The sequence below is a fragment of the Lepisosteus oculatus genome, chromosome 14 (genome assembly GCF_040954835.1).
Source record: "Lepisosteus oculatus isolate fLepOcu1 chromosome 14, fLepOcu1.hap2, whole genome shotgun sequence".
Classification (NCBI taxonomy): domain Eukaryota; kingdom Metazoa; phylum Chordata; class Actinopteri; order Semionotiformes; family Lepisosteidae; genus Lepisosteus; species Lepisosteus oculatus.
In genome coordinates this window covers 50482520-50507313 of record NC_090709.1, presented here as the reverse complement: position 1 = coordinate 50507313, position 24794 = coordinate 50482520, and the positions used below count along the sequence as shown (strand labels likewise).

General features: G+C 42.1%; 1 protein-coding gene and 5 non-coding genes across 6 annotated transcripts; 4 read left to right on the top strand and 2 right to left on the bottom strand.

Moving 5' to 3' along the window:
* The first annotated feature begins 2095 nt into the window (after window positions 1-2095).
* LOC138243844 (U7 small nuclear RNA) lies at window positions 2096-2153 on the top strand. Its single transcript, XR_011192462.1, has one exon. It is a non-coding gene; the product is annotated as a U7 small nuclear RNA (small nuclear RNA).
* A 306-nt stretch (window positions 2154-2459) lies between these two features.
* LOC138243236 (histone H4-like) lies at window positions 2460-2771 on the bottom strand. Its single transcript, XM_069198764.1, has one exon. It carries the CDS (start codon window positions 2769-2771, stop codon window positions 2460-2462), a length of 312 nt encoding a protein of 103 aa, XP_069054865.1.
* A 752-nt stretch (window positions 2772-3523) lies between these two features.
* trnay-gua (transfer RNA tyrosine (anticodon GUA)) lies at window positions 3524-3611 on the top strand. The gene is given in 2 exon segments: window positions 3524-3560; window positions 3576-3611. It is a non-coding gene; the product is annotated as a tRNA-Tyr (tRNA).
* A 3782-nt stretch (window positions 3612-7393) lies between these two features.
* Window positions 7394-7475, top strand: trnal-uag (transfer RNA leucine (anticodon UAG)). The gene has a single exon. It is a non-coding gene; the product is annotated as a tRNA-Leu (tRNA).
* Window positions 7476-23887: 16412 nt separating this feature from the next.
* On the top strand, window positions 23888-23959 carry trnap-cgg (transfer RNA proline (anticodon CGG)). The gene has a single exon. It is a non-coding gene; the product is annotated as a tRNA-Pro (tRNA).
* Window positions 23960-24721: 762 nt separating this feature from the next.
* Window positions 24722-24794, bottom strand: trnaa-agc (transfer RNA alanine (anticodon AGC)). Its single transcript has one exon. It is a non-coding gene; the product is annotated as a tRNA-Ala (tRNA).

Here is a 24794-nt window from a genome sequence, read left to right as displayed (position 1 = left end):
GACTACATCTGCACACGACCTGCTCCCTGGAGTCGGTGACGGTGTCCCCGGAGGGGTATTCCGACCACGAGCGATTGATGGTGGTGGCTAACACCAACCTGCCGCCATTCGGTCGTGGGTACTGGAAGCTGAACCGGGAGATACTGGAGGAAGATGACTTCAAGGCACTGTTCCGTAAAGACTACGCGAGCTGGGTCGATCTGAGAGACGGCTACAGCTCCATGGTGGAATGGTGGGAGTCGGTGAAAGACAGGACCTGAACCCTGGCGCAGACGTACTGCAGACGGAAGGTGGCCAGGGAGAGGAAGGAAGCTGCACAACTCCAGGGCCAACTAGAGGAGGAGTACAGCTCGGCTAACGGGGGAGGAGCCTTCAATTCAGCCCGGGCACGGGACCTGAAGGAGAGGCTCTGCAAACTCAATCAGGTCCGAAGAGCCCAGAAAAAGAGGGTGATCCACGGCCTGAGACGGGGAAATGGAGAGGAACTGCTGGGCGAGAGCGACAAGGTAGAAGCGGCCACCGCTTTCTACACGGAGCTCTTTTCAGAAAAGCAGACGGAGGTGGTGAGGGAGGACTTGGAGGGTCCGATTGCGGCCGAGGAGCTGAAGGCGGTGCTCTTGTCCATGGAGAATGGCAAGGTGCCAGGGCCGGACGGACTCCCCAAGGAATTCTACACCTGCTTCTGGGACACCCTGGCGGAAGACCTGGTGGAAGTGGCGCAGGAGATCTTCCGCCGGGGGAAACTCGGAGACACCATGAGGGAGGGCTCCCTGCTCTTCAAGAGCTCTTGGCAGAGACGGTGAGACGGGACCCTGTCATCGACGGCCTGGAGATCTTGGGAGGCGTGGGGGAAACCCTGAAGATCTCCCAGTACGCCGACGACACGACGCTGTTCCTGAGGTCGGACAGGGGGTTGAGGAGGGCCCTGCAGGTCATGGAGCAATACTCCAGAGTCTCGGGGTCGAAACTCAACCGCCGAAAGAGCAAACTGAAGTTCTTCAGGCCCTGGAAGCACAGGACGACGGCGCCGGAGGGTCTCGAGCTCTGCACGGAGCCCCTCAAAATACTGGGGGTTTCCTTCCAGAGCCAGGACAACGAGACCAACAACTGGACCAAGAGGATCGCCAAGGTGAACGCGAAGCTGGGTCTGTGGAAAACGCGGTCGCTGTCCTACACAGGGAAAGTGATCCTGCCGGCTTTGGTTTACCTGGCGGTGGTGGCTTCGTCTGGGGCGGGAAGTACGAGTACATCACGAGAAACCGGATGTGTCAGCTGGTCGAGGAAGGGGGTCGAGATGTCCCACATTTCTCCTGAAACTCGACTGCATCTTCTACTGCAACCTCTGTCGGGCGCTGCGGGAGCCCATCTGACCTCAGGAGGAGGACGAAGCGCCTAGTCGCCAAATGGGGCTTCCCCACGGCGAGGGAGCGCTGGAAAGGACTTTGGGCCCTATACAGGGATTAAAGGACAATAGCGAGTGGTAGGTTTGGAGGGACTCTCTTATTTGCGCAAATCCGCCCCCACTTGCAAAGATTGATAACGGACAATCAATCTCCGTTACGCCGTTGTTATTTATTATATGGAGTGTTAATATGTGTGAGATGTTTCTTTTGAGATGTTTATTTTGCGGAATAAAGTATATTTTGTAGAACAAAAAAAATCTTATGACAAGGTTTACAAGGTATCTGTTGAACTACATTCTAATAGGTGTGGTCACATTCCAGGTCATTTGTTTACGTTTTTGTTTCTGGAGTACCTGTTAGATGAAATGTGCTAATATGTAACCTAACTCCAGTGTGAATAACTAGAAGAGGGGAGCAGCTCCATTCCAGACCAAGGGAGCTTTGAGATTGGCTGGGCCAGATCTCTCATTTGCATATCTGATTTGGAAATACAACACTAAACCCCCTTCTTGCATGGATTTAACTTGCACCCAAGAGACCCCTACTGTGTATTGCTACTTATTTTTTATGATAAGTGGTGATTACCAGTTGACAGGTTTCATTTGTTGAATTATAAATGGTTCTGTATTATCACCCTGAATGGCCTGTACCCAAGGTTTGGTAGGGTATGTGTTTTCATTTCATTTACCAACTGGAATTTTTGCTCTTTTAGTATTTGTCTAGAAGGCTTTTTAAAGTCAGGAAGCCCATTTATTTGGTGAAAAAAGATTCTGTATTAATATTAATATTTCTCATACAACATAAATAGGGTCTCTTATGAATAAAAAGATCTTGCACTTGGAAATCTTGATAAAGCTATGTGCTTCCATACACTCTAGCAGTTTTGATTCCTAATATTTGACCTTAGGTGTGGGAACGGGTCTTTTTTGCAATTTGATTTCCAATTGATCAGCACAGTATAGAAAATAGACCCATAAAGCAACCTCAGCAGTGACAAATGTCACTGGGTCACCTGGGTTTATACGTCGGGGTCCGGTAGTGAAGCTCCGCTCCTGTTTAGCCTCCGAAGCCGTACAGGGTGCGGCCCTGGCGCTTCAGCACGTACACCACGTCCATGGCGGTGACGGTCTTCCTCTTGGCTTGCTCGGTGTAGGTGACGGCGTCGCGGATGACGTTCTCCAGGAACACCTTCAGCACCCCGCGGGTCTCCTCGTAGTTCAGCCTGGAGATCCGCTTCACTCCCCCACGGCGAGCCAGGCGGCGGATTGCGGGCTTGGTGATTCCCTGGATGTTGTCGCGGAGAACCTTACGGTGACGCTTAGCACCTCCTTTCCCGAGTCCCTTTCCGCCTTTGCCTCTTCCAGACATCTTCTAGTTATCAGCTGTGAACACGACACACACTGCTCATCTTTGATGTATAATAGACATCTTTCTTTGATGTCTATTATACATCAAAGAAAGATTTTTATAGGTGTAGAAACTAGTAAATAAAGCCAATGATTTGTTTTAGAAATGTATTCTTAAAATATACAATTATTCACACCTTAACAATATGTAGTTCAAATTATACATTATATACAATATTGTATTCAAATGTCTAATCATCATAAAAAACACAACTAGTAAACTTCAGTTACAAATTCTAGTAACATGGCAATATATATATATTAATGACAAACACAAACTAATTACATGAACACGCTAATATTTAACTCAAAACCACATTTCGATTCAAATATAAATTTTTTAAATTTACAACTTCTTTATTTCCACGAAAATGTTATTAATGTAGCACAAACGCTACTTTCTAATAAAGACAGAATGAAACTGTTTGTTTTGTGTCTACTGGTGATCCTCCTCTCGAGACTAATGAAATGTTTAATATGATCCCTCGAGAAAAAAAAGGAATCAATTTCCGCCTGGAATGATTGATGCCTCATCAAACATTTTGTAATATCCCTGGAAGTTTATACAGTAAAATCCTGGTTCGTAGCTTAAATTCAAGGTAAATGAGACTAAGGAAACGAGTTGGAAACTTGATGTCGAAGTGGGATTTAAATCACCCATTTCACATTTTACTTCATTGGGCAGTATGTTCCAGAAAGCAATCCCACAGCATCCCTTCGATAGCTCAGTTGGTAGAGTGGAGGACTGTAGTGGAGTCAACAGGGAATCCTTAGGTCGCTGGTTTGATTCCGGCTCGAAGGAAGGTGCTTTTCATGTAATTTAATCAAAGAGTTAAAAAAGCGACTCTGTTTTATTCAGACATTGATCAAAAGCTCAATAATCGACTAAGCGAAGGCTCCTGTTCCGAATTCAGCCCACGTCTGATTGTCTTTTTTTTGCCAAGATCTGATCTTTGAATTAAGGGACTACACTGTCTGTTTTGTAATTCAAAAATACATACAAATGTCAAGTTTTTTGTAGATATAAAGGTGTTCTCTGTTTTCAAAGGATAGTTACTTAATTGGCATAATGATTTGGTATTGATTTTGTATCGTTGTATTATAAAGTTTGTGCTTTCTGTGTTTTTATCGTATTGTGAGCTTATTTTTTAAACAAATGCTTACAAAGGCAAACACGGCACACATCTGTTTATACCAGCGGTGAAAAGTACAAGCTACTGTGCACTTCTGGGAGTATAACAGGTTCGATATAAAGTGGCAAAAATATAAAAGGGGAAAATACCCCAGACTGCGTGTAAAGCCCTCGTTGTGACTGTTTTAGATAAAAATGGCGTACTGTGCACGAAATTTTGCAGAAACACAATCTGATATTTTGATAATTATTATTTTAATAATTTTATAAGTATGAGGCCCCGGATCCAAATCTTCAGTTCTGATTTTTTTAAGTGATATCTTTCCTTCCTGTCGTGGAAGTCACACGATGTGAGCAATTGTTTTTTTTACGTTACGATCCAAAGAGCCTCAGACTCACTGTAACCAAACCAGGATGGATTCTGCTGGGAGCCGGACTGAGCTCATTCTCACTCCCTGTGCTGAAAACAGAATTAGCTCTTCCCCGAACATCGTCTACAGCTGCTGGATTGTGCTCTGCATCTTACTGCTCCGGCAGTTACTTTGACGAAAGACAAATCACTTGTGCGCTTTTAACCTTCTCGCAGCTACGGGCGAGACTGACGCTCACGATATGAAGGCACCCGCTGGTATACCGTCTCTAACTTTCAGTCGCGACAGACTTCGCTTTTTTTAAAAAAAAGTAGATATAGCCCTGAAAAAAGCATTAGCTTTATCAGTTTTATATTAATCTATTTTGAATCAAAGTTTGATATTTTGTTTTATTTTTTATTGCATTTTACATAATAATAATAATCATTATTGCTTACACTTATATAGCGCTGTTCTGGATACTCCACTCAATGCGCTTTACAGGTAATGGGGACTCCCCGCCACCACCACCATTCTCCTGAATGATCACAGAGAGTCAGGACCTTGGTTTTACGTCTCAACCGAAGGACGGCACCTGTTTACAGTTTAGCGTCCCCGTCATTGTACTGGGGTATCAGGACCCGCATGGACCGCAGGGTATGCGCCCAGCGACAGAAACCAGACGTGTGTCGGGCTCGGCTGCGAGCAGGACAATGACGTCACGTGGACAAAGTAGAGGAATTCAAAACGGTTCTATAAAAGACCTGTGTCAGCTGTTGGTTTGCAGTCTGGACTCTAAATCCTCCGATCCGATTTTAAATCTCTCTAATACCTGAGCTGCGGCTTCTTCCGAGTATTTATTCGTATACTTATTATGTGTAAGTGTATAGATGAAACCTTTCATAGTGTAACGCTTACGGCCGACAGGCACTGTGTAAGAGCCGGTGTACCAGAGCAGGTGACGTCACTGCCCTTCCCTGTGATAGCAGGACCACAGCCTGTGGGTTGTGGGGAGATCTCTCTTTAGCTCACCGGGCTGGGTCGCTGCAGAGAGACATGGTAGTCCCGGGTTCGAGCCCCCGACGGTGGGGGGCTGACCTAATGCGGCGATGGCGCCCGCCTGAGCCCTTGTTGCGTTACAATATATTGTTCAGTTTAAATCAAAATGCTTTACTAATACAAGAGAGAAGTATAGTATGAAGGATGTGACAAATGTATGATTTCACGGAACAAAACGGTTTTTATTTGCATTCGAAATGAAGCGGAATTTTAGCGCAACACACAAGCCCTTTGTCTTTTTTAGTGATTTTTAAACAGACGTAGAAAACGCGTTTTTTTAACACTATAATAGCAGGGTCAGTGGCGTAATGAATAACGCGTTAGGCCTCGTGTCAGAAAATTATAGGTTCGACTGCCATCTGGCTTGTTGAATTTATACCACTTACATTCTTTTATATAAATGAACTGCACCTGAAAGCTATAGAAAACACTTTGGGTAAGTTGTCTGCAGCCTCCTGCGTCGACAACTTACCCAAAACACTGTACTGTCTGGAGATCAGCTCCAGCTCTGAACTCAATTGCAATGAAAAACCATGCGTAACAAAACTGGAGAACAGCTGAACTTGTGCTCAGTTCGGTGATGAGGGTTCAGAACTGTCGTTGTTGTAATTAGCACGAACTGCACAGGCTCTGAATCAGACCATGTCAATTAGTCCGATCAGTGTAGGACACGTTAATGTAGAATTATTAATAGGTTTATTAGTTAGTTAGTTCAGGTTTACCCACCTGAACTAATGTAGAATTATTACTTGGTCTGTCTCTTGTTTGTATATAAATGAATGTCTCTGACAACTTAATGTTAGTTTTACGATGTAGGTCAGGCGTTGACATATGCACGAGTATACGAAATGTCTCACTCCTGATTCAACTCATGTTCTATAGGAGATTGGCGATTCCTCCTGTTTCTCATACAACCATATCAGAACAGAAGCCCGTGTCACCCAGCTGTGATTCAAGATCGACTCGCATCTTTATCCCTTTTTTGTTCATGATCATTATTTTCTTTAGTTATGATCAATATTGAACTTTTTTTTAAATGAAATGACAATAATCAAACATGCAGGCAGATTTTTGAAAAGTATTCGGAATTGACAGGGTGCCCCTTTGGAACAGTCGTCAGAAAATGTGAGAAAATGAAAGTTATGTAAGCTCTCACACAAAGCATTGAAGATTGGAATCTGAGTGTAAAAAAGCTACCTGTCTCCCAATGATAGGCAGGGATACACACCATGACTCGAATAGACTCAGCGAACTTTAACACCTATGATATTACGAGTGCTTTGCACGTGTCGAATTTCAAGAAGGAACTACTACAACAGTTTGGACATAATTCAATACCACCGGCAAAGTCCAATGCCGGCAACTTCTGAGAAAATAATGTTCACTCATGGAATTTGGTCTTTGAATGGCTGGCGGGAAAATTCATTTATACTCCTTTTGCACCCTCAGCTGAAACATGTTAAAATAACAACGCAGATTTGTTGGAGAACCTGACAAGAATTATTGGGTTAGTACTGTATGTATTCTTGTATATTTACTTTAATTTTAATATACATGTAAACATGCATGCTGTATAAGCTATTGTAATTTTAAAATATGTTAGCTGAGGATGCGAGGGGGGCTATTATACCTTGTGAAACACGCAAGGAACCGTAAAAAAGGCTGATATTTGAATAAAATTGGCGATCACAAGAAAACCACAATTTATGTGGTATTATCATCAATATCCTTCAAAATCGACGTTCAAATGAAGGATTTGAAGAAACTATGAAAAAAGCAATAGTAGTAGGAGAGGATTTTGATTTTTGCTCAAGTCAGTAGATCGACGTAGAGTTGCGCCCCTACAAACAGCACAAAGGATGAAACCCACCTCCTTCGTTATTGCTATGTTTGTGCCGGTGAAAGTAGCGTTTGTGCTATTGAAAGCATCTCGGAAGATGAAGGTGCAGTCACTTCCACATGTCATGATATCATTAGATCCGAAACAAGAGCTGAAGCCCCCCAGTCCAAGCCAGCAATATGAGGAAGATGGACATGGAGGAAGGTAGTGTGGCCGAGTGGTCTAAGGCGCTGGATTTAGGCTCCAGTCTCTCTGGGGGCGTGGGTTCGAATCCCACCGCTGCCACATGTTAATGTTTTAAGACCTGCAATACAATCAGTAAAAGTGCTTTTTGTTAGGCTGCAGGAGGTGTTAAGAGATAAACTTTCTAAAAGACAGGCTTAACATCAAGGCAGAAAAAATATTTTGTTTTCTCAACAGAAATTCTCTTTGGCACGTTCAGCTTTATGTAGGGAACAACATCTGCCAAGATCACTTTTGAGGCAGTGCACATGATAGTGTACCGGCAAGTACAGTACATTCAATATTGGCTGTGGTGGTGAGCTGCTTTTGTCTGTGAAACTTTTAATTCTTCACGCCGAATCGTTGGCAGGGGTAAAGCTTATTAAATCTTTGAACATAGCGCTCCATCAGAAGTACTTTGTTCGTGATCAAAAGAGATCAGAGGATTAACTTCATGAATTCACATAGCATACCTTACAGGAAAGATTTAAAAGGGGAATTGATTGTGCTTCCTGATGTTGTTCCTGTGGTTTCTTTGGATACAAAGGTGAATGTTCTTTGACGTTCTGCTAGAGTATCCACTGGGTTGGCTTTATCAATTAGCTCGGATAGGTCATCAGTGCTCCGTCTCCGGAAAATAATCAGCACTGTCGATCATGAGTTTACAGATTTCTCCAAATAACAACTATACATTTTAACCCAGCAGTTAGCATTCCTTCAATCCAATAGTTTTACTCTGGGTAAAAAGCAGCGCAATCTATAGAGAGATGATATTCAAATATTTCAACGTTCTTATTGGATTGCCTGTATGGAGATATCACTCAGAATTCCTAATATGATTTTGAGTTCAGTTTTGCTTTACTACTTTCAGAGTCTTTTATTGACCTTGCTGAAGCAGAGAAATGACATAATCACAAATGTGACCTACCTGTGCTGCTGTTTCTGGTTAATAATTATTATTGCGAGGAAAAAAAAACAGCTCCTTGCATTAAGAGCAAGAGCAACCAACGCGCTCTCTTGTTGAGTTGGGTTTTTTCCGTGGTGCTCTTCCTCAGATGCAAAGTTATTTGGCGAGCAAGGACCTCTGAGAAGGAGCCTGAATCCGTCAAGAACTCTGAAATTCTAATATCGCACTACCGTCTTGTGTACAGAGATTTGCTTCTTCCTTTGTGAGTGTTTTGGTGTTTAAGAGCACACTTCCTACCTCGAATGTTAGTTTCAGGAGATGTGTTACCAGATCACAGATCATCTTGAAAAGATTTGGGATGCACTGGCTCAGTTATTTGAAGGAACCTATACCACCAACGCACTTCTGAGAAGCACCTGCACATTTTCGCAATCCTCTCTCTCACCTACAAAGTTATGAAGACACAGACGACCAACAAAAACTAATTTGATTCACTCAATTATTTGTCCATCTCTAAAGCCTGTGTGTATTGACAAGGCAATTCAAAAGCACATATTAAATAAGAACACGATCCTTCTTGTTACCATTCACGTGGTTGGAGCGTTGTTTCGCCCTTTAACATTCTTCTACAATATTTACAAAAGGGCTTTATCACTGGAGTTGTGTGCATCAGTCCATGAACATCAACTGTACTGCTGTTTTTCTATGCGTAATTTAATTGCAAGCACTTAAAAGATGCAAAAAGGTTTCAAAGAAAACATAATTGAAAGACAGTCGAGTAAGGAGGTAGAAAAACGCACTCCCCCATTGAAGAATCAACCACCGTCGCCCATGTGACTGGATATAAAAATAAATTATTCATTTCAATTATTCATGAAGGGTGGATTGTGGTCAGTAAACATATGCACATCTTTAAGTCAGTTCCACCATCTGTGCCATAGGGGATGTAGCTCAGTGGTAGAGTGCATGCTTTTCATGTATGAAGTCCTGAGTTCAATCTCTGGCTTCTCCAGATGTCTTATATTATTGTGCTCACATCGCAATCTTCTGTTGAGTAAGAACTCTTTGCTCGTGTTCATAGAGAGCCAGGTTTACACAATTAAATTCAGTCACACACGAAGTGCTACAGTCTTGCTCTGCTGTTTTAAATGTACCTCCAAAGCATTTCGTTCTGTTAACTACCAAATAATTTGAACTAATTTTACGTCATATTCAGGAAATCCAGAGAAGGTCATCAGACTTTTAGTGGCTGTTGAAGAAAACACCTGTTGAATCTCACAAGGGATTTCTTGAGAGATCATTCAGCGAGCAAGTCCTCCCTCTGGACTCCAAACATTTTGGGTTAAACCGTTATTCACATACTCTAACGAAGAGAAACGTTAGTGTCTTCCGGTGTGTGAGCCCATTTCTCAAAAAAAAAAGTTATATAAATTGAATTGTTCTACATTTTAGGCTTGCATAGTCTTATTCATATTTCAGTTAAATCTTTTTTTTCTGTAGTAACATCAGTTGATATTAATATTAGCCCTGATTTATAATTGTTTGTAATGGTTGATCTTAAGTAATTTTGTAATTAGTTTCAGTTTTGAAAAATCATGCAGAGAAGCTACCAAAACTGGTAATGTTCATATAGTGTGTAATGCAATAGCAGCATTTTGGGTTGAAAACAAAACGTATATCTTTGTATGAATCCTAATACTTCATAGGCAGCGTTCTAGGACTTCTCGCTTCAGATAAAGTTGTCAATACATCATAGATTTCTACTCAATCAATATCAGCAGTGTTATCACTACCGAACGCTAAATATAGATCCTGGCAATACTTTGTGAGATCTTCGTAAGAAAATCCAAAATACTACGGAAGGAATCAAATTTATACGTTTCTTTGGATCGAGAAGATGATCATTATGAGACTCAAAACATGCCTGTCTTTTCTTTTTTCGAGGACAAATTAATTATTGAGGTGTAAAAATGGGTTCAAAACCAAAATCACCTGCTATTGCTGCTGTTTCTTCAAATCCTTCAACTGATCATCGATATCGAGGAATAATATATAGTTTCTTCAAATCCTTCAACTGATCATCGACATAGAGAAATAATATTATACAAATTGTGGTTTTCTTTTAATTGCCAATTTGACTGTAATTACATCTTCGTTTACAGATGTCTTGCATGTATCACAAGGTATAATAGTCGTCGTGCGTCCTCAGTTAAAATGTTTTAAAAAGTACGACAAAAGTACAACATTTATGGTTAAATCCGTATTAAAATGAAGGTAAATATACCAAGATATTAAAATACAATTGTACAGTCCTAACTTAATAATGCCTGTGAAGTTTTCCAACAAATCCGAACTGTAATTTTGAAATATTATAGCTGAGAATGAAAAGAGAGTACAAAGATCAAATTCAATGAGTGAAAATGCACCAGTAGTTCTCTAAACTGAGTTTCTTCCCTGAAATGACTTGCTTGCGAAGCACCAAGCAGCCTTGAACGGTTCGCGGAAATCAAATATACAGTACTGATGGATTCAGAGTGTTCTTTCCAACTTTTGTGCAACATTTTCCTTTGATAGGGCAGAGTTGTCTTTACAATCTGGGTTAAATAAAAAGGTGTGACATCAGTGTTAAACAGCTTTCCTTCTTGGGGAACAACGGTTGTGTTCCATATTTCTAACTATTTTGGTTTCAAGATCGCAATTTAGTGTGAAACATAAAAGCCAGCTGGATAAGCTTGATTAATTTCCGTAACGGGATCAATAAAGTATCTATCTATAAATCTCTTACATGTCATTTACAATGGCCTTTCAACTAATAGCCCGTGCAGGGATCAAACCCCAGCTGTTGGTATGAGTTGCATAAGGCCCTGTAACGCGCAGATAAGAAACTAATCTCTGCTTCTTCATTATATACACAGTGAGCTATATATGCGAGCTTACTGCCCCCTGCGGGCTCTGTATTCGATTGCGGTGGAGACCGGCTGTGGAGATAAAGTGAGATGGGTGTGTACATTAAAAGGCTCATAGCGTCCCTGGAAGGGCTCAAACCACCACCCTTTTTGTTAACAACCGAGCCACAAAGACTCATGTACAGCTTAACACTCCTCGGTCTCAGTGAAAGTGATACACTCCGTAAAATTTCAGGAGATAAATTTGTTTTTAAAGGAAAATCACCAACAGTGGCCGAGATCTACTGGAGTTTTTCATTCTATACTGCGATTTCTGTAGGGTACTCTGTGAAAATATGAGTTTTGACGAGAAGGGATGGACATATAAGGTCAGAAGGCTTGGGGAATTGAACTTTAAGGTGAAGACTGCGGGTTTAGTAGCAGCAAAACCTGATCAGTATCAGTTGACTCTGATATACTTTGAAAATGAACTTGGAGATTTAGAGTCAGACGTGCTACCGTTGCACCATGGGGTACTTAATTAAAAAAAATAGAAAAACAGTGTTCCTGGATCTGTTATTGAGAACAACACCTGCACATCAGCTGCACAGGAAGAATAAAATGTGGTCTGGGATGAAGAGACTCTCTTCAGAAGAGCGGCGCTCTTCACAGAATTTTTTGTGAAGCTGATTTGTCTCCTTTGGGGAATTCAAATTAGCTGATAGTTGTGACCTCGTGGTGCAAAGGTAGCGTGGTCTGATTAAAGATCAGAAAGCTGCGTGTTCAAATCGCGTTGAGGTCTACTTTTAGTTTTTCAGGTTCTGCTCGTCCTGAACACAGAATTCACCCCATGCAGTTGAGTTCTATCTGTACACCACATAGATAATCTAAACAAAACAGAGCCCTACTGGACATACAGTTAGGATCTCACACAGCGAATACCCTTGAACACAAGAGAGAAGGCACAGTTCACATCTGCGAAACATCACATCCGTCTTTAGAGACAGCTACATCAGAGAATGGGATCACGGAAGTTTCAAATAACTTCTTTTAATACAGGTTCAAGCAAACCTGAAAGTTAGGGAGTTTCCGGACACTTTTGTTTTATTAAAAAGTGTCTGAAGCCTGAAAATGTAATTTGAAATAAAAAAACACTATTGGACATTAGCAGGTACTTTTTGTAACGATTTGCTATTTCATGCAGGAAAACAAAGGAAACAGACCCAATGTTTGCTTTCAGGTGCGGTTCATTACATAATAGACATCTATTACTGAGGAGCTTGAATAAAATTTACACGAGCCAGGTAGAAGTCGGACCTACAATCTTATGATCCAAAATCAGATGCGTTATTTATTAAACTGCTGGTATTTCACATAACCGGAATTCCCCCATAGTGTGCTCACCGTCGCTACTAGTAATATACCACCCCGTCTAAAATTTCAAAGTGAGAAACGTGTTTTCTGATTTTTTATGAGTTTTAAAATATTATCTCTTTAAATCACACAAAGGGTTTATGTTTCGTACTGAAATTCCGATTGATTGAGAATTCAAAGAAAGACTGTTTTCTTCCACAACACCGTATAATTATCACATCCACCAGACTCTCCAACTTCTCCAGACCTTGCTGGGTGAGCATTTGCTCCGATAAATTAGGTCACGTATCATGTTAAATCACTTCTTCTCAACACAACACTTCCCGGTCCATGTTTTCTCTATGAAAAAAAGACATTTTTCCCTTGCACGATTTCTAGTTTTTTATCAAAGCATACAGAAATAAAAAAGAAGAAGAAATAATGTTGCAGAAGAACTTTGTCGCCCTTGGGAGATGTCAAACGCATTGGACATGAAAAATGCCAGATAAAAGCCAGTTCTCTTCGTTTCTCAGTGTCGGGGCTGCTACTGTATGTAAAAGAGGCAATTTGCTCTGAGAGCAGGTTCAGCGCTTTCTGAACGCAGATGTCTCAGAGCGGTGTGTCCAAGTGTCTGTAAAAGGTGATGGTTGTCTTGTCACCGTAGCCTAGTTGGTTAAAGTGCCTCTTTATTGAACAACAGAACTGTGGTTCAAATCCCAGCCGTGTATTTCTTCCTATCTTGTAGTACAGAACGTACCATTTGGGGCACTCACAAAGGGCTTGATTTTGTTAAATGCATGTGAAATATTTTAAAAATACAATGCAGATTTATTTGAGAAGTTGACAAGCATTGTTTTGTTAGCACTGTGCAGTTGGATTTTGATATTTGGACATATTTACCTTAATTTTAAACTGTAAATACTGTACAATCTATTGTAATTGTGTTGTAATATTAAAATATGTTAGCTGAGGATGCAAAGGGGTGAAAGGGAAAGGTCAGAGGGTATAGTAACAACAAAGTTAGGATTGGTGGAGGTGGTAGGGGTGTTGATGGTTTTTCTCTGTAGAGGATGATTGAGTTTTTTATCCTTCTCTGAAGTGAGAAACTGGAAGAGTGCAGTTGAGAGATCTGATGACGTTAGTTATGGAAGGAAGTTGATGTGGAGCTGTTAGCCGTAAGAATTCCTTAATGTCTTTGATGTTGTCATCAAAGATAAACTGCAGTCATCAAAGATAAAAAGAAAATTATCTTTGCATACTGCCCTGTCTTTCTCACACCTGAAGAAGGCTCCACAGCTAAAACATTGTGATTCTTTTTTTCTCTTTTCAGCATGGAATAATCCTTTACTTGTTCCTTTGCAGCCTACGCATGCTGACGCAGCTACTCACCTGATATTTAACATTCCTATAATCACAACTATGAATGTCCACTGTGGGTATTTTTTCCATGATTATTTATTCTGTCATTGAAGCATATTTTATGTCATACCGAAGTGTCATAATCACCGAAAACAAATTTGTTTTCATTTAGAAAGTAAGAAAATGATAAATCACTATGAATTGCATTTAGCCTGTTCTGATCTAGATTTTCTATATACTTTAACATGCCATGTTCACAATGTCACAACTCAGAAATGCAACAGTGAAGTGTTGTAATTACCAATGTACATAGTGTCGGAACATTGAGATGTTTTGGTAATGAGGAAGGAGGGACATGCCATGTTCACAGGGTCATATTTGAAAAAATGGCACAGTAAAATTTCCTAAAGTTCAGGATTTTGATAGTCTGTTCCATTGTCTCTCACACCTCAGTGTCATAATTTTTAGATGTTTTTATAACCAGGGGGTAGGTTTATAGCAAGAAGCAGAAAGTGCCATCACCCGTTGCTCATCCTCGATTAACCATATATTCTCATATGCCATGTTCTAAATGTCCCATTTATATTAAAAAGTTCTTGTAAAATGCAAGATTTTAAGACTTTTGATGATCAGAAGGTAAGGTCGTGGTAAATATGCAGAAAGTGCCTGTGAACTTATGTTTTGCCTTTGTCTTATTTACTTATTGTGTTTGTGTTATTGTGAGTTTTGAAAATTGGTTTACAATTTTCTGAAATGTGTTTCACACAAAAATTATATTTGGATAGTCACTACTTACATATTCCCCTTTCTTCTTCTTCTTCTTCTTTTTCACAGCCTTAGTCCCAGACTGTCCTGGGGTCAGCTGCTTTGGTTGCTCTTCTCCATTTGTCTCTGTCGAGCACATCTTCCTCACTCACTTCACATACCTCCATATCTTTTCTCACACAATCTATCCATCTCTTTCTAGGCCTGCCTCTTCCTCTGTTACCTTCCACCTCAAATTCCATTACCCTCTTTGTTACTTCCTCAACGTCCCTCCTCATGATATGTCCATACCACCGTAACCTCGCCTCTCGCATCTTCTCAACCACATCCACCACCCTACATCGTCTACGGATTTCTTCATTTTTGATCTTATCCTTCATTGAAATCTGCAGAATCCATCTCAACATCCTCATTTCAGTTCTTCTCATCAAGTTCTCTTCCCTCTTTCCAACTGCCAAGCATTCAGCTCCATATAGTAGTACAGGTCTAATCACAGTCTTGTACATTTTGCACTTTAACTTTCTGGGAATTTTCCTGTCACAGATTATTCCAGTTATTTCTCTCCACTTGTTCCATCCAGCTTTCACTCTTTGTTTTACTGCCTCCAGTGTTTCTCCTCCCTTTACCAGTTTTGATCCAAGGTATTTAAAGTCATCAACTTGTTTCAGTTTTCCTCCATTTGTCTCCTCAACATTGGTCATAGTATCTCCTCTTCTCTCCATTACCATTATTTCAGATTTTTCTGCATTCATTTTCAGTCCACCCTTTTCCAGACTCCTCTGCCATTTGAACACTTTCTCCTGTAGTTCTACTTCTGAGTCTGCCATCAGTGCCACATCATCAGCAAAGATGAGTTCCCAAGGCACTTCTGTTCTTACCTCCTCTGTCAGTGTGTCAATAATGTTTATGAAAAGGAAAGGACTTAGTGCTGATCCTTGGTGTACTCCAACTGTGATTTCAAACTCTTTTGTCTCTCCCTGTTGTGTTATCATCTTCGTAGTTGCATCTCTATAGGTTGCTTGAACTAACTTCACCATGCTTTCTGGTACTCCTTTCTTCCTCAAGCACCAATACACCACCTCTCTGGGCACACGGTCATATGCCTTCTCCAAGTCCAGAAAGGCCACATACAGCTTTTTCCCTTTCTCTAGTGTCTTCTCCTGTAACTGTCTCATCACAAAAATGGCATCTGTTGTGCTTTTCCCCGCTGAGAATCCAAATTGTGAGTTGTGGATCCTGATTATCTTCCTGAGTCTCTTGTCCAGAATTTTTTCCAGGATTTTCAATCCATGTTCCAGAAGTTTTATTCCTCTATAGTTTTTACACTCCATTGGGTCTCCTTTCTCCTTGTAGATGGTAACCATACTGCTTTTTGTCCATTCTTCTGGAATTCTCTCTTCCTTTGCAATATTGTTTAGCAATCTCGTCAGCCGCTGAATCCCCTCTTCATCGAGGTTCTTAAAGTGTTCTGCTGCTATTCCTGATGGTCCAGTTGCTTTGCCCACTTTCATCTCTTTGATAGCTTCTGTCACTTCCTTTACTGAAATTTCTTGGATATTCCCCTTTACTGAGGATAAATACAGTAATCCATCCCGATTAGTACTTTTAAAAATTACTGTAAAGAGCCATCTACAGGTGAAAGGCGGCATAACATCACAGCAGCAGCATTTAGGGCAGAAGAAGAAGCTGGCGAATAAGAAGCCAGATTCAGCCTCGTTAATGCAATACCATTGGGTGAGGTGGAAAAATATTTCTTGCTCTGAATCCTAACATTTTTATAGGAGGTGTTCTAGTACTTCTTGCCTCAGATAAAACTACCAATACACTTAATTTCTACTCCATCAATATCAGCAGCGTTATCGGTACTGAGTCCTAAATGTACGTCCTGTCATCATATAAAATGTCAAAAGTTTCGACTGCATTCAACTGATCAAATTTCTCTTCGATGACAGTTATAATTTTATCCAAAATACTGAAACAAATTTGCACTGTTTTTTTTTTTATCCAGAAGAGCATCATCATGAGACTCAAAACATACCTGTTTTTTCTTCTTTCCAGGAGGAAGGATTGTTCAGATGCAAACATTGGTCCAAAATCAATGTACTCTCCTATCGCTGTTGCTTCTTTAAATCCTTCATTTGAACGTCGATATTGAGGGTTGATATCGTACAAATTGTGGTTTTCTTTTAAAGCAAATTATATTAAAATATGAGCCTCTGTTATAGTTGTCTTGGAAGTTTCGGAAGGTATAATAGACCCCCTTGTGCCCTCAGCTAAAATATGATAAAATACAACAAAATGTATTTACATAGAACAGCATTTATGATTACATGTATATTACAATTAAGATAAATATACAAAAGTATTAAAATACAAATGTACAGTCCTAGCATAATCATGCTGTCCAACTGTCTTTTTTGCTTGTCAAGTTCTCCAACAAATCTGTGTCGTAATTTTAAATATTCTAACTAAGGATGCATCGAGAGAATTCTTCTGCTAGCCGTTCGAAGATCAAAGTCCTTGGCTGAATATGATGTCCTTGAATGTTGGTCATTATTGGCCATTCCCAGTGATATTGACTTACATACTTAATTGTTTAACAAAAACATTCACATTTCTTGCAAATATCAAGTGGGTTAAGGTTTTGCTAAGAAATCCGAATAAGTAGAGATGAGGTTTACATTGCAATAATGAGAAGTACATTTCTGGGTGGGCTCAAACCACTAACCTTTCAATTAACAGAGACTCACGTGTGTCCCTTTTCTCCATTTGCAAGCTTAAAAAAAAGAAAATAATGCTTTTTTCTTACCAGCCTGCGATATACAAGGCAAGATTTGTATTTCATCTTTCATAAGCTGTATGGATTTCATGAAAAGCAAGTTGTTCCAGAAAGAAAATGAAAACTTGCGTTAAACAAAATCAAGCTGTACGTAATCATCCATAGTGATACATTTTGTAAGACAAGACAGGAAGAAAAGCACTGCTGGGATTTGAACTCAGCATCTCCTATTTAAGAGGAAAGCATGTTAACCAAATCAGCCAAAGTGCCATCAGTGTATCAACACCATGTCTGAGTCAATGATTGCAGCTGACTGTCACTGGAGGACAGTTCATCGTGAACAAGTCAGCCTGCATAATGAGGGGGAAGAGACTGACTTCTGTGATGCAGTATCGACAGATACTAACCTTCTGTCCAACTGTTCTCTGCTGCATTCTGGATTAGCAGGTAAATATTGGTTTCCATGCGTGTGTAGGGGTTTTGTGTATTTACTGGGACAATTATTAATTGTAGCAGTAAGTCACAAAATGATTCTTTGATGGCTATTAGAAAACCGACCTTGCGGGTTAACTCATTAACGCACACACACAGATACTAATACACTTATTAATACATAAAATGTGCATATAAACATAACAGATCTTAAGAGTGTGGGTTAGCAGAATACAAAAGGTATATATTAAATCATGAAGAGTTCCAAACCAAGAGGGACATATATTCAGTATACCATTCATTTAGACTGTTTCATAAATGAACTGGGATTACAACTTCTACACTAGATACTCAAAAGCAAGTACATCACTAATAGGTATTAGATTGATATCAATTGTGGTTGAGGTAACAATTGAATTCTCGAGCTGTAATGCAGAATGTTGAATACTCATCCGATCTGTGTGGATTCAGATCTCCCGCGGACACAAAGAAGCAGTGGCAGGCTGTTGTTGTGTGCAATCGGCACTCTCTGGCTCGGTGCCAGGCAGTGGCCGGTGCGGCTGGCGAGAAGGAGAGGAGGGAGAGATTCCTGCTGTGATGCGCTGCTGATGCTCTTTGAAGACCGGCTAGTTAGTGTTGGCTGAAACTAGCAGAGCTTGTGCACATGGAAAGTGACTGTGGGTCCAAGCCAGTCACACTCTTTAGATGGGAAGAAGACCAGTTCGTTCCCGATGTAGCGCTAGTCCTGAATCCTGAGATTCAGCTGTCGACAGTTCCAACCGCAGTTCACTCGTTGATCAGGCGAGCTTTGACGGTGGAGTACCGGCGGTTCACGGGGCTTGCTGCTGGGCTAACCTCGGGCGGATCCTTCGGTTATGCGTGGGCAACCTCCGTTCTCGACTCTTAAAACAAAGTTAAGTCCTGGCACTCGGACACAGTGGCCGTCACGTGATTGTCCGAGCTGAGTCTGAGAACGTCCTGGAGGGGCACCTTCTGGGCATCGTGCTGCCTGTTTTATCTGGAGGAACTACGGTAGTTCAGTGGCTTAAAGTTCCGCGGGCATTCGAGACCCATGTGGGGTTACCCTGCCCTACCAGTTCCTCATTGGCTGATTGAGGTGGAGGATGAGTAACAGTGACCTCTGACCTTAGGGTTGTAAACCTTGGGATGAGCCTCTCCCATGGAATCTCCCAGACAGTAAGGCGCCAGAGATGACCACTTATTAGGGTGGCTGGTGAATCTCAGCCTTGGGAGCTGTTCCTTATCAGGAAACTCTATCAGCTAGAAAAACACCTTAAATGTGAACCAGATGGAATGGCCTCTCTGTATCCAGCTGCACTGAGATGAGGGAGAGAGGGACTGGCAAGGGAGCAGCAAACTTAATTCCTGTATTTTAAATACGCCTTGCCGCTACAGAAGTGTCCTTAGAAGAAAAACATCTTCTATGATAGTGGTACAGTCCATCACACCCCTCCTATAGCCTTTCAAAGAGAAAAAAAACTGACAACAAAGTATGTCTATGTGTGGTAATCAACCAGGTCTTACAAACATTCTTAAACCCTTCCATCTCCTTTCATTGCAAATGATTTGTACATGTTAGAAGGTTAATTTTGGCTTCTGATATTATGGTGGATTAAGAGTCCTGAAATCTTTGTAGAAGTATAAAGATGAAGGAAAGGGCAGTGTAATCATGGCCAAGAGAAGGCAAATGTTGGACTATCTGCTTGGATTGAATGGAGCAAAACGTAGGCAACTCCTTGAGCAGAACCTGCTTCATCCTTCAGACTGGGGTTTCTGAAGATCTATACATTTGAACTTTCAAAGTGACTAAAGTAGAGGAGTTTTCCCTTTTTACCGCATAATTCCCACAGATCAACACTAACAGAGAGCCTAATTCCAGCCAGGATTCAATCACTGTCTCTCAGGCATCCCAGCAGTGGATTTCATGACTTCAGAAAGCCATCTTCACCTGTGGAGAACTCAATGCTCTGAGGTTTACTGGCAGAGTCTCACACTGGGTAATGTTAGATGTTGATAAATAATGTCCTATGGAATTCTACTATTGATAAATTCTACTATGGAACTGCGATGTGTCTTGAAAAAAATCTTCTATGATAGTGGTACAGTCCAGCACAGCCTTTAAAAGAGAAAAAATAAACAAGGTAAGTCTGTGGTGTAATCAACTAGGTCTTGCAAACATACTTAACCTCTTCCAGCTACCAACATTACAAATGCTGTTTACACATTAGATGGTTATTTTTGGCTTCAGATATTATGGTGGATAAAGAGCCCTGGAATCTTTGTAGAAGGACAAAAGACGGAAAGAAAGGGCAGTGTAACCATGGCCAAGAGAAGAAATTGTTGGGGAGAGCTTTTTTCATACACTTTTTATCATTGTTTTTCCAGCCCAACAAAGATCAACATATATGAGCAGGCGTCCTGTGCCAAATCCAATCTGCCTTCCTTCCAAGCATACAGGAATGTGAGTGAATTAAATATTGACATATGAAAATACACAAAAATATGCAATCACACTGTAGTGTGCTCTCTGAAGGCACCAGTTCTGTAGGGTTTGGGCATTTACTGGGACAATTATTAATTGTAGCAGTAAATCACAAAATTGATTCTTTTGATGGCTTTAGAATCCAACCATGCGACATAACTCAAAGAACGCACACACACAGGTACTAATACACAAGGATACATTTATGAATACATAGAATATGCATATAAACCTAACAGATCTTATCGAGAGGGTTATCAGAATACAAAAGGTATATATTCAGTCAGTTACAAAGTGTTACACATATCAAAAGGACATACGTTCAGTATATCATTCATTTAGATCGTTTCATAAATGAACTTGGTTATAACTTCTACATTAGATACTCAAAACAAGTACATAACTCTTAGGAATTAAATTGATATCAACTGGTTGGGATAACAATAGAATTCTCGAGCAGTAATGCAGTGAAGTTGAATACTCATCCAATCTCTGCGGATTCAGATCTCCTGCGGACTCAAAGAAACAGTTGCAGGCTGTTGCTGTCCAATCCGCGCTCTCTGGCTCCGTGCCAGGCTGTGCTGTGCGGCTTGCGATGGTGCGCTGCTGATGCTCACTGACCGGCTAGTTAGTGTTGGCTTTAACTAGCAAAGTTTGCGCACAGGAGAAAAGATGACTGTGGGTCCCAGCAAGTCAGGAAGAAGACCGGTTCGTTCCTGATGAAGCGCTAGATCTGAATACTGATTCAGCTGTCCACAGTTCTGACCTGTTCACGAGGCCTGCTACTGGTGCTAACCTCGGGTGGATCCTCTGGTTACTCTCTGGCAACCTCCGCTCTAGACTCTTAGAACAAAGGAAAGTTCTGGCACTCGGACACACTGGCCGTTCCGTGGTTGTCCGGGCTGAGTCTCAGGATGGTCAGGAGGCGCTCTGCGAGAATGTCCTGCCCTTGGGAGCCTTCTGCTCCTGGGCCGTCCTGCCCTGGAATTCTCCTTTGAATTCCCTTTAGAAAAGTCCACAGAATTCTCCTGAATCTTACTACAGGCTCTCTGTGTTTCCTGTTTTTACCTGGAGGAACTTCATCTCGTTGATTGGCTGAAAGTTCCATGGGCATGAGAGTCCCACGTGGGTTACTCGGCCCTACCAGTCCCTGATTGGTTGATCAAGGTGAGATATGAGTCATTTACTCCTGACACCTAGGAATGCAGTCCAGATGTCCATCTGGCACTCCCTAGACAGATAGGCGCCAATGGATGACCATTGATCATGATAGCCAGGCTTAGCTAAGTGCATCCCCCTTTGGGAGCTGTCCCTTATCAAAGGAAACCTTAAATCAGCCTGCATGAATAGTTTCTCTGTGGCTGCACCACAGAGATGAACAGAGATGGGGCCTCATTTGGGAAGGCTCAGAACACTTAATTCTTTCTTATTAATAAGCCTCGCTGCTACAACACATATGCAGTTTGAGCAAACATAAGACAATAACCAAGTACCACAAACTACCAGGCATCTAGTATCATTAGCAGTTCAGGTGGGGAGCTGCATCACCATGTGTAGGCTGCAAAGGAACAAGTAATAGGTCTATTCCATGCTTAAAAGAAAAGAAAGAAAACACAACATTTCAGCCGTGGAGCCCTCACACCTGAAGAAGCCTCCACGGCTGAAACGTTTTTTTTTCTTTCTTCTCCTTTCATCTAGTGTCATTAGCCTTTTAACAGTTCCTGTCAAAATAAAATAGAAATGGATAACATTCTAGAGAGAGTTTGAAATACCAAGGTACAATTTAAAACATATCTCTTCCACTACAACCACAATATTTTGGAGAGATCGTTGAACCTCACTGTTCTGACATGTCCGTTAGCCTCCGTCCTGCTTCAGCAATGAATGTGGCGGGGCACATTCTGAGGGAGATGAGGTCAATCAGGTGGCAGGAAAACCACGCTATGCTTTTTTTTGAGATCCTGAAAAGGAAAGAAGGGCCATGTATATATGTGCAGCTGGATATGTAATTGCAGGTGGCGTAGAAAATTCTGCTGAAGCCCCACTGCCTGGTGTGGACGGTGGCTGTGCATGTTGCAGCAGAATTGTGCATGTGAGATCAAGGGGGCATGTCATGTGTTTCAGCACTTCACTCCATTCAGTAGCACATGATTCCCTGAGTTCTTTGGATGACCTGTGGACCGATCTTTCACGATGAATAATTCCTTAAGAAGAATAGATCTCGGCACACCATCCCAATGCCTCCGTCTCAAAACAGCAACCTCCCACTGCCCTTAGTCTGCAAGGCAGTCCTTTCAAGTGCAATGACGACGCCGGGACCTTCGTTGCCTATTGTACGAGCTGAACTTTTGTGCTCATCAATTCAACGCTCTTTCCATCAACTCATCTTGTCTTTTGACGCTTCGTGTTTTGCGCTCCTTTGACTATCGGCATATCGGGTGACTGCAAACACTGAAGTTCTTGCTTACGGAGTGTGGAACATTGTTTTCAAGTGATCGCTGTTCTGTCATGTTGACGCCGAGTGAATCTTTCTTTGGCAACATGGGCAGGCTGACAGCAGTGCGAGCGAAAGTAATGGCAAATTTCTTGACTTATTTCTGAATGTGAATGTTCTTTAGAAAAGGGATGCGGCGTTGCTTCTCGTCCGTGTAAAGGTCACGCATTCCAGACGTGGTTATGAGCGAACAGTTGCCGCAAGTGTTTGAAAAGAGCAAGAGAGGAAGCAGCCCTGCCCCGTGTGAGGATCAAACTCAGGCCCTTCAGATGACGAGACTGACGCACTACCAATTACGCCAACAAGCCCAGCTGCAGTACACACACCGGAAAGTTTGCCTCACATGGATTTCAGTCGCCCGTTCCCTAATCTTTAGACGCCCTCTGCTGAATGTTGCATTTGCCTTTTGATCTCACTGATACATTTTTGGTCTGTTTCTGTTGCGAGTCCGTCTTTCAGATCTCACCTAGCACAAGTCTCTGTGGCTGAAGTGGCCTCTCTGCTTCAGCATCGTGCCCACACTCAGCCATTAAAAATGTCACTCGGACTTCTGACATGCTGACATGAAATGTCAAGAGAGAGGGGCGGAGTGACGTTTAAGCCAGAGAGAAGATGAAAAGGGGGCATGGCTGCGAAACGCTTGACAGCTGCACGATGCTCTCCATGCAAGGCGTGACCACAGGCTAAAGGACACCTTTCGGCACATCAAGCTCTAAGCACACACCTGGAGGATGCGGGAATTGATCCTGCTACCTCCCACATGCAAAGCAAGCGCTGTACCATACAAGCCAACCCCCCTCGCTGGGACTTATGCCTCGGCGTCACCTAGTGCCGCTTGTTCCCCTCTTACCGGGCACAGTTCACTGCCCTTCGTCTGCAAGGCAGTCGTGTAATTGCGGCTTTCTTGACTTATTGATGAAGGTCTGACTGGACGAGCGAATGGCGCCTCTCCCCCATCCTCAAGCTCGCTGACAGATTGAAATAGAAAGGGCTGCTGTGGCTCGTTGGTCTAGTGGTATGATTCTCGCTTCGGGTGCGAGAGGTCCCGGGTTCAACTCCTGGACGAGCCCTCGTGTGCTCTTTTCCTCCTCTTCCACAAGACTGGGAACTGATATCCACATCACTTCGCAGCATCTGCTTATGGCAAACGATGGAATGTGACTAATGACTGAACGAGTGAGCCTAGTGAATTCTCATCACGTGGCACAATGAGAGCGTGCAGTCAGCTGTCCAAGGCGGCAACCTCATTGCTCGTTCAAAAGAACACGTACTGAAAACTCATCACCACTATGACGTAGATGAGCACCCCGATCGCTTGTTGTCATGCGTCCTTACTTGGGAAATGCAGAAGCAAAAACTGCCCTCTCTCAGCCACCGAAACGTGTGCGGCTCGCCTTGCGCTCTCTGCGCCTCGCATATTTGTGGAGCTGTCTGCTCTTCTTTCTGTTGAAGTAATCAAGTTACGGGGCGTCCTGCAGCCTATGATGTTCTCACTGAGCGCTTTCAAGATTTGAAGGAAAACTACGAGCTTGATGGCTCAAGTCGAACGAATGTGATTGTTAAGCAATCGATGATCAAAAGCACGTCTTCTAACAATTCGTGAGAGTATTATCAGCACTGTTGTCACTCGGATATACTTTTCACTTGCTAAGCTGACAAATTGGACGAGAAAATGCCGGAGACGCACTCAGTGCAGACTGAGGTTGGGAAGGAGGTGTGGCCCTTCAACGCTTGACAACTGAAGGACATTCTCTCCGCAACGGAGGAGCACCTGTCAGAAGTCGCAGAGGCTAAATGAGAGCACCGGGCTCCCGAAGCTCCAAACTCAGACCTGGAGGATGCGGGCATCGATCCCGCTACCTCTCGCATGCTAAGCGAGCGCTCTACCATTTGAGCTAATCCCCC

Coding starts and splice junctions, on each gene's coding strand:
- LOC138243236 (XM_069198764.1), bottom strand. CDS start 2,771: ATGTCTGGAAGAGGCAAAGGCGGAAAGGGACTCGGGAAAGGAGGTGCT.